Source organism: Rattus norvegicus, chromosome 14, assembly GCF_021556685.1.
Source record: "Rattus norvegicus strain SHRSP/BbbUtx chromosome 14, alternate assembly SHRSP_T2T, whole genome shotgun sequence".
NCBI classification, from domain to species: Eukaryota; Metazoa; Chordata; class Mammalia; order Rodentia; family Muridae; genus Rattus; species Rattus norvegicus.
The window spans coordinates 22,351,887-22,364,343 of record NC_141547.1 but is presented as its reverse complement, the minus strand read 5'-3'; the positions used below and the strand labels follow the sequence as shown (position 1 = coordinate 22,364,343).

Sequence of the window (12,457 nt, the reverse complement as noted above, 5' to 3'; positions counted from 1 at the left end):
TCTCATCAATGGACAGATCATAGAAACAGAAATTAAACAGAGACATAGACAGACTAAGAGAAATCATGACTCAAATGGACTTAACAGATATTTATAGAACATTCTATCCTAAAACAAAAGGATATACCTTCTTCTCACCACCTCATGGTACTTTCTCCAAAATTGACCATATAATTGGTCATAAAACAGGCCTCAACAGATACAGAAAGATAGAAATAATACCATGCGTCCTAATCAGACCACCACAAGCTAAAGCTGGTCTTCAATAACAATAAGGAAAGAACACCCACATATACATGGAAGTTGAACAATGCTCTACTCAATGATAACCTGGTCAAGGAAGAAATAAAGAAAGAAATTAAAAACTTTTTAGAATTTAATGAAAATGAAGGTACAACATACCCAAACTTATGGGACACAATGAAAGCTGTGCTAAGAGGAAAACTCATAGCTCTGAGTGCCTGCAGAAAGAAACAGGAGAGAGCTTATGTCACCAGCTTGACAGCACACCTAAAAGCTCTAGAACAAAAAGAAGCAAATACACCCAGGAGAAGTACAAGGCAGGAAATAATCAAAAACGGAGCTGAAATCAACCAAGCAGAAACAAAAAGGACCATAGAAAGAATCAACAGAACCAAAAGTTGGTTCTTTGAGAAAATCAACAAGATAGATAAACCCTTAGCCAGACTAATGAGAGGACACAGAGAGTGTGTCCAAATTAACAAAATCAGAAATGAAAAGGGAGACATAACTACAGAATCAGAGGAAATTTAAAAAATCATCAGATCCTACTACAAAATCCTATATTCAACAAAACTTGAAAATCTGCAGGAAATGGACAATTTCCTAGACAGATACCAGGTACCGAAGTTAAATCAGGAACAGATAAACCATTTAAACAACCCCATAACTCCTAAGGAAATAGAAGCAGTCATTAAAGCAATCATTAAAGGTCTCCCAACCAAAAAGAGCCCAGGTCTAGACGGGTTCAGTGCAGAATTCTATCAGACCTTCATAGAAGACCTCATACCAATATTATCCAAACTATTCCACAAAATTGAAACAGAAAGAGTGCTACCGAATTCCTTCTATGAAGCCACAATTACTCTTATACCTAAGCCACACAAAGACCCAACAAAGAAAGAGAACTTCAGACCAATTTCCCTTATGAATATCGACGCAAAAATACTCAATAAAATTCTGGCAAACCGAATCCAAGAGCACATCAAGACAATCATCCACCATGATCAAGTAGGCTTCATCCCAGGCATGCAGGGATGGTTTAATATACGGAACACTATCAACGTGATCCATTATATAAACAAACTGAAAGAACAAAACCACATGATCATTTCATTAGATGCTGAGAAAGCATTTGACAAAATTCAACACCCCTTCATGATAAAAGTCCTGGAAAGAATAGGAATTCAAGGCCCAGACCTAAACATAGTAAAAGCCATATACAGCAAACCAGTCGGTAACATTAAACTAAGTGGAGAGAAACTGAAGCAATCCCACTAAAACCAGGGACTAGACAAGGCTGCCCACTCTCTCCCTACTTATTCAATGTAGTTCTTGAAGTTCTAGCCAGAGCAATCAGACAACAAAAGGAGATCAAGGGGATACAGATCGGAAAAGAAGAAGTCAAAATATCACTATTTGCAGATGATATGATATTTAAGTGATCCCAAAAGTTCCACCAGAGAACTACTAAAGTTGATAAACAACTGCAGCAGAGTGGCTGGGTATAAAATTAACTCAAATAAATCAGTAGCCTTCCTCTACACAAAAGAGAAACAAGCCGAGAAAGAAATTAGGGAAACAACACCCTTCATAATAGACCCAAATAATATAAAATACCTCAGTGTGACTTTAACCAAGCAAGTAAAAGATCTGTATGATAAGACCTTCAAGCCTCTGAAGAAAGAAATTGAAGACCTCAGAAGATGGAAAGATCTCCCATGCTCATGGATTGGCAGGATTAATATAGTAAAAATGGCCATTTTACCAAAAGCAATCTACAGATTCAATGCAATCCCCATCAAAATACCAGTCCAATTCTTCAGAGAGTTAGACAGAACAATTTGCAAATTCATCTGGAATAACAAAAAACCCAGGATAGCTAAAACTATCCTCAACAATTAAAGGACTTCTGGGGGAATCACTATCCCTGAACCCAAGCAGTATTACAGAGCAATAGTGATAAAAACTGCATGGTATTGGTATAGAGACAGACAGATAGACCAGTGGAATAGAATTGAAGACCCAGAAATGAACCCACACACCTATGGTCACTTGATTTTTGACAAAGGAGCCAAAACCATTCAACGGAACAAAGACAGCATTTTCAGCAAATGGTGCTGGTTCAACTGGAGGTCAGCATGTAGAAGAATGCAGATCAATTCATGCTTATCACCCTGTACAAAGCTTCAGTCCAAGTGGATCAAGGACATCCACATCAAACCAGATACACTCAAGCTAATAGAAGAAAAACTAGGGAAGCATCTCAAACACATGGGCACTGGAGAAAATTTCATGAAGAAAACACCAATGGCTTATGCTCTAAGATCAAGAATCGACAAATGGGATCTCATAAAACTGCAAAGCTTCTGTAAGGCAAAGGACACTGTGGTTAGGACAAAATGGCAACCAACAGATTGGGAAAAGATCTTTACCAATCCTACAACAGATAGAGGGCTTATATCCAAAATATACAAAGAACTCAAGAAGTTAGACCACAGGGAGACAAATAACCCTATTAAAAAATGGGGTTCAGAGCTAAACAAACAATTCACAGCTGAGGAATGCCGAATGGCTGAGAAATACCTAAAGAAATGTTCAACATCTTTAGTCATAAGGGAAATGCAAATCAAAACAACCCTGAGATTTCACCTCACACCAGTGAGAATGGCTAAGATCAAAAACTCAGGTGACAGCAAATGCTGGCGAGGATGCGGAGAAAGAGGAACACTCCTCCATTGTTGGTGGGGTTGCAGACTGGTACAACCATTCTGGAAATCAGTCTGGAGGTTGCTCAGAAAATTGGACATTGAAGTACCTGAGGACCCAGCTATACCTCTCTTGGGCATATACCCAAAAGATGCCCCAACATATAAAAAAGACACGTGCTCCACTATGTTCATAGCAGCCTTATTTATAATAGCCAGAAGCTGGAAAGAACCCAGATGCCCTTCAACAGAGGAATGGATACAGAAAATGTGGTACATCTACACAATGGAATATTACTCAGCTATCAAAAACAATGACTTTATGAAATTCATAGGCAAATGGATGGAACTGGAAAATATCATCCTGAGTGAGCTAACCCAATCACAGAAGAACACACATGGTGTGCACTCATTGATAAGTGGCTATTAGCCCAAATGCTTGAATTACCCTAGATCCCTAGAACAAACGAAACTCAAGACGGATGATCAAAATGTGAATGCTTCACTCCTTCTTTAAAAGGGGAACGAGAATACCCTTGGCAGGGAATAGAGAGGCAAACATTAAAACAGAGACTGAAGGAACACCCATTCAGAGCCTGCCCCACATGTGGCCCATACATATGCAGCCACCCAATTAGACAAGATGGATGAAGCAAAGAAGTGCAGACCAACAGGAGCCGGATGTAGATCGCTCCTGAGAGACACAGCCATAATATGGCAAATACATAGGCGAATGCCAGCAGCAAACCACTGAACTGAGAATAGGAACCCTGTTGAAGGAATCAGAGAAAGAACTGGAAGAGCTTGAAGGGGCTCGAGACCCCATATGAACAATAATGCCAAGCAACCAGAGCTTCCAGGGACTAAGCCACTACCCAAAGACTATACATGGACTGACCCTGGACTCTGACCTCATAGGTAGCAATGAATAGCCTAGCAAGAGCACCGGTGGAAGGGGAAGCCCTTGGTCCTGCCAAGACTGAACCCCCAGTGAATGTGATTGCTGGGGGGAGGGTGGTAATAGGGGGAGGGGGAGGGGTTAGGGGGATGTTGGCCCCGAAACCAGGAAGGGGAATACAATCAAAATGTAAATAAAGTTAATAAAGATTAAAAAAAAAAAAGAAAAGAAAGAAAATAAAAATTATCCTTTACTCACTGGAAAAAAAAAGATAAAGGTAATCTGATTCAAAAAAGAAATTTAAAATTAATTAGTGAGAAAAAAAATGTTTTTCTCATTACATTTAGGATTGATCATATATGTCTTGTGATTTAAAACTTACCTCTAACAAGTTGTAAAAACTTATATGAAACAATTGTACTAGACAAAAGGGTCATAACAGAGATACGTCCTCCTTGTACACCACCATTAATTCAACTCCTATTATTTATTAATACAAAGGCTAAATTCATAGTCATCATCATAACTTAGACGTGATTGCCTTTCCTTCCCATTTCCCACCTTCACACAATGACACTGTAATTTTAGGAAATGACATTCAGAACTCAAAGCAAATTGAACAATTGATATAATGAAAATTAAAGGCTTACAGAAAATATCTATTTTAGAATAAGAAGGACCTCTAATTACATCTGTGTGTGTGTGAAATGAGAAAACAGAAGCAAAACCAAACTTAAAGGTCAGAGGGAAGTTTTATCTGTTTATCTAATAATTTTGTTCACATGCTTGAAATGCCCGTATAATGTTTTTCTACATGATAAAATTTCCTTTGATCCTTAAAAAAAAAGGAAGGAAGGAAGGAAGGAAGGAAGAAAGGAAGAAAGAAAGAAAGAAAGAAAGAAAGAAAGAAAGAAAGAAAGAAAGAAAGAAAGAAATGAAACCTTACTCTGTTCTTCAAAACAATCTTGTAAGATTTCCAGCATGTTCTGGCCTTGCTTTGTAGGAATGTTGGGTGCTCTAATAAAAAAGAAAAAGGAAATATATCATTTCTGTAAGATGCTTGTTACTTTTTGTCTGCTTGAAAATGTTAATTTTAAATAAGAAAAAATATCTCTACAATTGAACACAAGACACTTGAAAGTCTAAGAGCCCATCAAACCCATCCTATTTGTATGCAATATTTAAAAAGTTATGTAATAACCTACTCAAAGCTGAATATCCGTATCTAAAATTGGATCAGACAATTGCTATATTTCAATAAAAATCCCTGCTTTTGAAAAAAGTAACTTGGTTCTGAATCATAGGCAATTTGAGCTATAACTATAGGCACGTATGCGTCTTTAATGAAGCCTTTACAGACACCGGTCTCAACATCTCCAAGAAACATATCTTCTCTGCAACTTTTCAAGTGCACTCTGTATTCAATAGTATTAATTTAGTTAATCAATAATTTATGAATGAATAGAAATAGCTTAAATTAAATGATATATTGATTTAATATTACCATATACATATTTACTCATGTTTTTCTGGTTCTATACGTACCCACTCATGTGTTTATGTTTAGAAATGACTAATGTATTTCCACCTCATCCCAACTTTATTGTCTGCCTAGACACTGCTCAGTCTTCCAAACCCCCAAGAGCCACATACCTTAGCATCACTCTTGGGGCTGTCCAAGATTTATATAAATCAAAATTAATTCTCATGAGGTGTCTGGAAGATACTTTGCAATAAAGAACATGCTACTAGGGCATTCCACATCCCTCACTAATATGGACTCCGTCTCCCCAGTGATGCAATTGTGGTTTTCATCTTTAAAGCACTCTACCCCTGAGCTTGGTCACCTAGAGACTTTTCAGAGGCAAGAGTCTGCTTGTTGTGTGGCCATTAAAAGACGTAAAACTTTTAACTGATTTAATCAGCATGGTAGTCAGTCAGTAACTATCTTGCATGGATCATTTCGGTTTCCTTGTGTGTTATTCTGCCCAGTGTATGACCTCTGGAGGCTCACTATCAACCAGAGACAGGATACTGAATAGTTTGGTAACCACAGGACCCCTGTGTCACCCTTTCAGAAACATATCTACTTCTCACTAACTGCCTTCACTCCTTTTCACATCCTGTCACTCCTAACCCATGTCCAGCAATTATGTCTTTCATTTCTAAATTTCTATCATTTAAAAAGTAAGTATCCATAGAAATGAAATGGTATAGTATAAAATATTTTGCACTGACTCTTTTTACTCAGTATAATTCTCTAGGAAGTAACCCAAGTTATTACACGAATTATTGCAGAATAATATTCTATGCTATAAACATATCACAGAGTTTAACCATTTCCCTGAAGGACATCTCGATTTCAGTATGATTTAGATATACGCCTCTAAAAACGCCTGACAAACTTTTGTTTAAAATTACTCTAAACCTTTAAATGTTTCATTAATATCAAAAACACAAATTTTACATAATTTCTTACATGGCTAGCTACACTTCAAATAGCTAAATTATATATAAAACTTTTATAGCATGAACTGTCACTTTATTATCCTAAGTCATATTTTTGCCCACTAAGTAATTTTACTAGTATACAGAAAAAATATCTGTCAAACAAGAATGCAAGTTCTTTATGGTCTAAAATTATTGAAACAAGTATACTTCACTAATATTACCATTTTGTGCTATTAATATATCAGTGTTCAGTGCTTCTTGTTCATGATTCTATGTAAGTAATTTTTCTTACTTCCACTAAATTATTACACAATTTGTGTTAATATTTCTCTCTTTTATAAAATAATTAAAAGACCAAACAATCAGTGGGCATAGAAATTAATCAAAGATAACAACTTTTTTTTTGTTCTTCAAATCCATTTTCTAGAGATGAACATAAGTCACCTCAAAAGTTCAAGTATAAACATGTTACCTGGAAGGCCGGCAAAATCTTCTGTGGTAGTTCTTTAGATGATCCTGAAAGAAAAGTTTATTAGTTTCTTAAACTACAACCAAATACAACTCATCTTCAAAGTAATCCTGTACAATACACAATTAATAAGAGAACACATTTTTCATGCACTCATTTAACAAGTATCTGTCAACTGCCCAATATAATACCATAAAGAATTCTAGGCAGGCAAGACAGCTAGTAAGGAGCTTGCCCCCCACAATCCAAGCTTCGATTCCCGAACCCAAGTCCAGGTGGAAAAAAAGAACTGGCTCCACCAAGTTGTCTGTTGTCCCCTGTTATCTATATGACCCATGAGCACATACACACACACACACACATACATACACACACACACACACATATACACATACATACACACACACATACATACACACATACACATATATACATACACACACACATACACACACATACATACACACACACATACACACACACATACATACACACACACACACACACACACACACACACACACACTGTATAAAATAGCAAGGCATAAAACAATAATAAAAATGGACTAGAAAACCATATACCAAAAAAAAAAACCCATAATTTCTGAAAGACTGAAAATGGAGCAAGCATGATAAATAATGAAATTGAACAAAAGCAGCAGCAACCTAAAGAGCGGAATATCCTCAATGAGGGGACTCATCTGCCCAAAGAAAAGCCACAGAGGGGCAGAACAAAGACCTTTAGCTAATGCAGGAGTAAGACAAGCAAACAGCAGTGGAGCGATCCCCAGGCACAGAGATGCTCATCTGTAGTTCCAGAACTTGCAGAGACACCGCTTTGATATCAGCCTGGGATGTTCAAAATAGTGAGGCTCTGCCTTAGTAGAAGTAGATAGGTGAGATCAGGTCTGTTTTTAAAGCATTGTGTAAACTGATGGCACGCCATGGTAGCATGAAGGGGAAAGTTCTTATTGTAGGTATGACTTAGAACAGCCAGAGACCTCTGGAAGAGTCCAGAGGGGAGGGAAAAAGTAGACTGAACATGGCCAGCAGACTGGACCTGGCCAAGGCTCTACGCAAGTGAGTGAGAATAGCCAGGGATCAAGAACAGAGGAAACAGTGAGAGAATCAGGAGCAGAGAGAGAGAGAGAGAGAGAGAGAGAGAGAGAGAGAGAGAGAAGAGCAGGGTTAGAACTAGGAAGGGAAGCATGTGAGATGGAAGTAAGAAGGGCCACTGAAATGTGTACCAGGAACTTGTGATGCTAAGAGAGCCTGGGTGGAGTGGAAGGGGAAGCCCTGGGTCCTGCTAAGACTGAACCCCCAGTGAACTAGACTGGTGGGGGGAGGGCGGCAATGGGGGGAGGGTTGGGAGGGGAACACCCATAAGGAAGGGGAGGGGGAGGGGGATGTTTGCCCGGATACCGGGAAAGGGAATAACACTCGAAATGTATATAAGAAATACTCAAGTTAATAAAAAAAAAAAAAAATTAAAAAAAAAAAGAAGTAGAAGAAGGGTAGAGGGATGGGATAGGGGGCTTATGTCCAGGAAACTGGGAAAGGGAATAACATTTGAAATGTAAATTTAAAAAAATCCAATAAAAGAAAAATAAAAAATAAAAAAAAAAAAAAAGAGAGCCTGGGTGGCAACATGTGCTTGGTACACTGACAGGCACCACAGAGAGCCATATGTCCTTTCTGCCACAAGGGAAGTAACTCTTTTTGGTAGCAGGGAGCCAGCTTCAGAAGTTCCTGAGGAATGCTGGCTTTTCACTTAACTGCCAGAAATCCTCCTATAATCCAGTAGAGCTAATTTCTGGGTATCTGGACTGCCTTTGGAGTTTGAAGAACTGGAGTTTCCTTTGGACCTAACAAGGATACTTATAAAACAGATGACCTACAGCTGCACATCTCGCAAACAGTATCCTGATGTCTAAGTCTCGAAAATGATCAACACCTGTATATTACTAGACATTTAAATCTCTAAAACAGCAAAATGTCCCACGAGAAAACTTAATGCCAAAGAAAAAAATGGAGAAAACTTAAAAATAGGAAGAGTAATACTGTTGTGGTTTGCCTGAAGTTACTGTATTTTGATGCTAATTCCACTGCCCCAAGGACAGCTGCCTAGTCAAGGACTCAGTACTCAGGTGACTTCAACAGAACCACCTCTCCATTGAATCTGTAAAGTACTGGTGAGGGGCAGGTACAGGATAGAAGGAGGCCTGTCATTGGAGGAGAAGGAAGGATGGGCGGGAGGGAAGTTTGAAGGAAGAGGAGGAGACTAGAACAGAAAGGAGAAGAGACAGAAGAGGAGGAGGAAACTGTGGCAGGACAACCGAGGCTGACCGTAAAGATCTTGCTCTGTGTATTTACAGGTTGTTATCAATGTTCTTAAGGGATGGATGGTACCGGGCTTTGTATGTTTAAGTGGGCAATTATATCTTATCAACTGGGTCAAATATTGTGTTGTGTGTTCTTTTATGTGATGGTTTGAGTGTAGGAAAGTGTGTGGAGGCAGGAGACACTGGGCCGCCGAGGAGTTAGGATGTGTTTCCGCCAAGATATCTCACAGATATCTTGGGGCACGGCGGAGCTGGGCCTAGCGAGGTAAAAGACAACTATACTTTTTATATTTTTTATAATTTTACAACAACACTGAGTCACTACAGTTTCAATCGACAGGGATACCTACACTGTTTGGTTTCACCTATTATTCATATTGAATTGCTTAGGAAAGGAAGAAAATACAAAGCAAATTAGATATTAAGACACATGAAGGGCCATGGAAATGGCCCAGTGGGTAAAAGCACTACTATTCTGAAGGGCACTATTCTGAAAAACACTATCCTGTCAACAGAGTTGGATTCCCAGAATCCTTATAAAAGGTGAAAAACCTCCAAACCAACAAAGACAGCACATCCCCACTCCCACCACCACAATAAAAAATGGTACCTCATGAAACAGAAAAGCTTCTGCAAAGCTAAAGACACCATCTATAGGACAAAATGAGAATCCACAGAGTGGGAAAAGTTCTTCCCAATCCTAGAGCTGACAGAAGACTACTATCCAAAATATATAAAGAATGTGGGAAATTAGACACCAACAACCAAATAACCCAATTAAAAATGACCAGAGAATTCTCAACAGAGAAGCCTCTTAATGGCAGAGAAGCACTTGAAGAAATGTTCAGTGTCATTAATCATCAAGAAAATACAAATCAAAACAACTCTGAGATTCTACCTTACACCAATCAGAATGGCTAAGATAAAAAACTCAAGAGATAGTACCTGCTGGCTGAGGAGAAAGAAGAACACGCCTCCATTGCTGATGGGATTGCAACCACTTTAGAAATCAATTTGTTCGTTTCTCAGAAAATTGGGAATAGTTCTACTCCAAGACCCGGCTATATAAGCCACTCTTGGGCACGTAGCCAAATGATGCCCCACCGTACCACAAGGACACTTGCTCAACTAGGTTCATAGCAGCTTTACTCATAAGAACAACACCCTCGATGTCCCTCAACGAAGAATAGATAAAGAAAATGTGGCCCATCTACACAATGGAATACTACTCAGCTGTTAAAAACAAAGACATAATGAAATGTGCAGGCAAATGGGTGGAACTAGAAAATATCACAATGAGGTAACCTAAACCCAGAAAGACAAGCATGGTATGTACTCATGATGAACAGTAGCCACCAAGTACAAGGTAACCATACTATAATCCACAGACCAAAGAAACTAAGTAATAAGGAGTGCCCAAGAGAGGATACATGACTCTCACTCAGAAGGGGAAATAATACAGAGGTGGATGGAGGCAGGGAACTTGGTGGGAGAGGGCATGAGAACAGGGATGGGATTGGGTATGGGGAGAGGAAGGCTGCAGAGGGCTGGGAAAGAGAACAGAAACTGGTGGGGGCATCTCTGCCCTAACTGGAGACCTGGGGGTGGGGGAGGCACAACACTCGCTGGAGTCTATGGGGGTGATCCTAGCAGTGGGGTATATGGAAACTGAAGTGCCACCTCCTGTAGCCAGCCAGGCAGGCCCCAACCTACACACCAAACCTTTTGAAATTTGCCCTGCCTACAAGATGTGCAGAGATAAAGATGGAGCGATGGAGCTGAAGTTGAGGGAGCAGCCTACCCCAACCTAGGACCCACCCCATTTGAGGAACCCAACCCCTGACACTGTACTGATGCTCTGCTCTGCTTGCCAACAGGAGCCTAGCATAACTGTCTCCTGAGAGGCTTCATCCAGCAACAGATGGAGACAGACGCAGAGGCCACAGTCAAACATCAGGCAGAGCTTGGGGGCTCCGGGACTCTTCCATAAGAGTAGAGGATAGAACTGACCGGAGGAGGGAAAGAGGTGGTGTTAGGGGGAGTGGGAGGTGGGGGGATGGGACACTGCAGGAAGACCTACAGAGTACAGAGTCAACTAACCTGGGCCCATGGGGGCTCACTGAGACTGAACCACCCACCAAAGAGCATGTGGGGGCTAGTTACACATTTGTAGATCTGTTTGATCTTCATGTTGGTCCCCTAACAGCTAGAGCAGGGGCTGTCTCTTTGACTCCATTGCCTGCCATTGGATCCACTCCCCTAGCTCAACCGGCCTAAGTGGGAGAGGATGTGCTTAGTCCTGCTTCCACTCGACATCCAATTGAGGGCTAGTACTCAACCATGGGAAAGAGAGGTGTGCTGGGGGGGGGGGGGGGGGGAGACTTCCCCTTCTCTGAGGGGACTTAGACTGGGGTGTAAAGTGAATTAATTAATTAATTAATGAAAAAATAAACAGGATGAAGATTTTGTCTTGAGATAATTTCTTTCCAGAGCTTTTATACCAAATTGTGTGCCACATTAGCACACAAAAAAGCTGTACCAGGAATGGAGTTTAGATGGTAGAAATGTTTCCTAGCATTCTAGAATCTCTGAGTCAGATCCCCAGAACCCGTAAACATGAGGTGGTGGTAAACTTTCAATCCCAACATTTACAAAGAATGGACAGGAGAGTTTAAGGCCAGTCTGGGAAACATGAGACTCTCTGTTTCAAAAAAAAAGGGGGGGGGGGGTGGTACCAAAAGTTGGACTTGGTGATCTTGCAGACCCATAACCCCAGTACTTAGAAGGTGGATGCAGGAGTTCAAAGCCATCCTTGCCTACATAGTGAGTTCTTGTTGAAGGCCATCCTGGGTTACACGAGACACTGTCCCAAAACCAAACAACAACAAAAAGATATGCCAGATAAATAAGACAAAAGCTTAAATAAAAATTCTTAAAGGCAAAAGTCCATAATCTTCATAAAGTGTTTAAAAACAAAAGATGGAATCTAGGGAGCAAACTAAAGGAAAAAAAAATACCTAACAGTTTGGCTTCGTTACAAGCTTTCTCTTAGTGTCAAGATTAAACCTAGGACACATAAAACTCTACAGCACTGTATGACAGCCCCATAGCTGTGGCATGTTTACAATAGTCCCAGCATTTTTTATTTAATGGAAACGTTTAAAGCAAACACTCAGGTCTCTTTCTGGTATTCATCAATGTGAGAAATAAACCCAATCCTGAGAATGTTAAAGTACACAAGCTTCCAAACCTCGATTTATAAAACTTCTATGTTCAGCAAAATTGAAGGATCACAAATCTGCACCCTGCAACAGGTTTGAAACATGAACCCCTGCACCTCTTAGTCTGTT

General features: G+C 39.8%; 1 protein-coding gene across 2 annotated transcripts in view; it reads right to left on the bottom strand.

The window, feature by feature from the left end:
- Cenpc (centromere protein C) overlaps positions 1-12,457 on the bottom strand; it is a 59,880-nt gene that overhangs the window by 45,800 nt on the left and 1,623 nt on the right. For both annotated transcript variants that reach the window (NM_001004098.2, NM_001433916.1), the window contains 2 exon segments: positions 4,793-4,863; positions 6,770-6,813. In NM_001004098.2, the coding sequence (NP_001004098.2) occupies positions 4,793-4,863; positions 6,770-6,813 (115 nt within the window).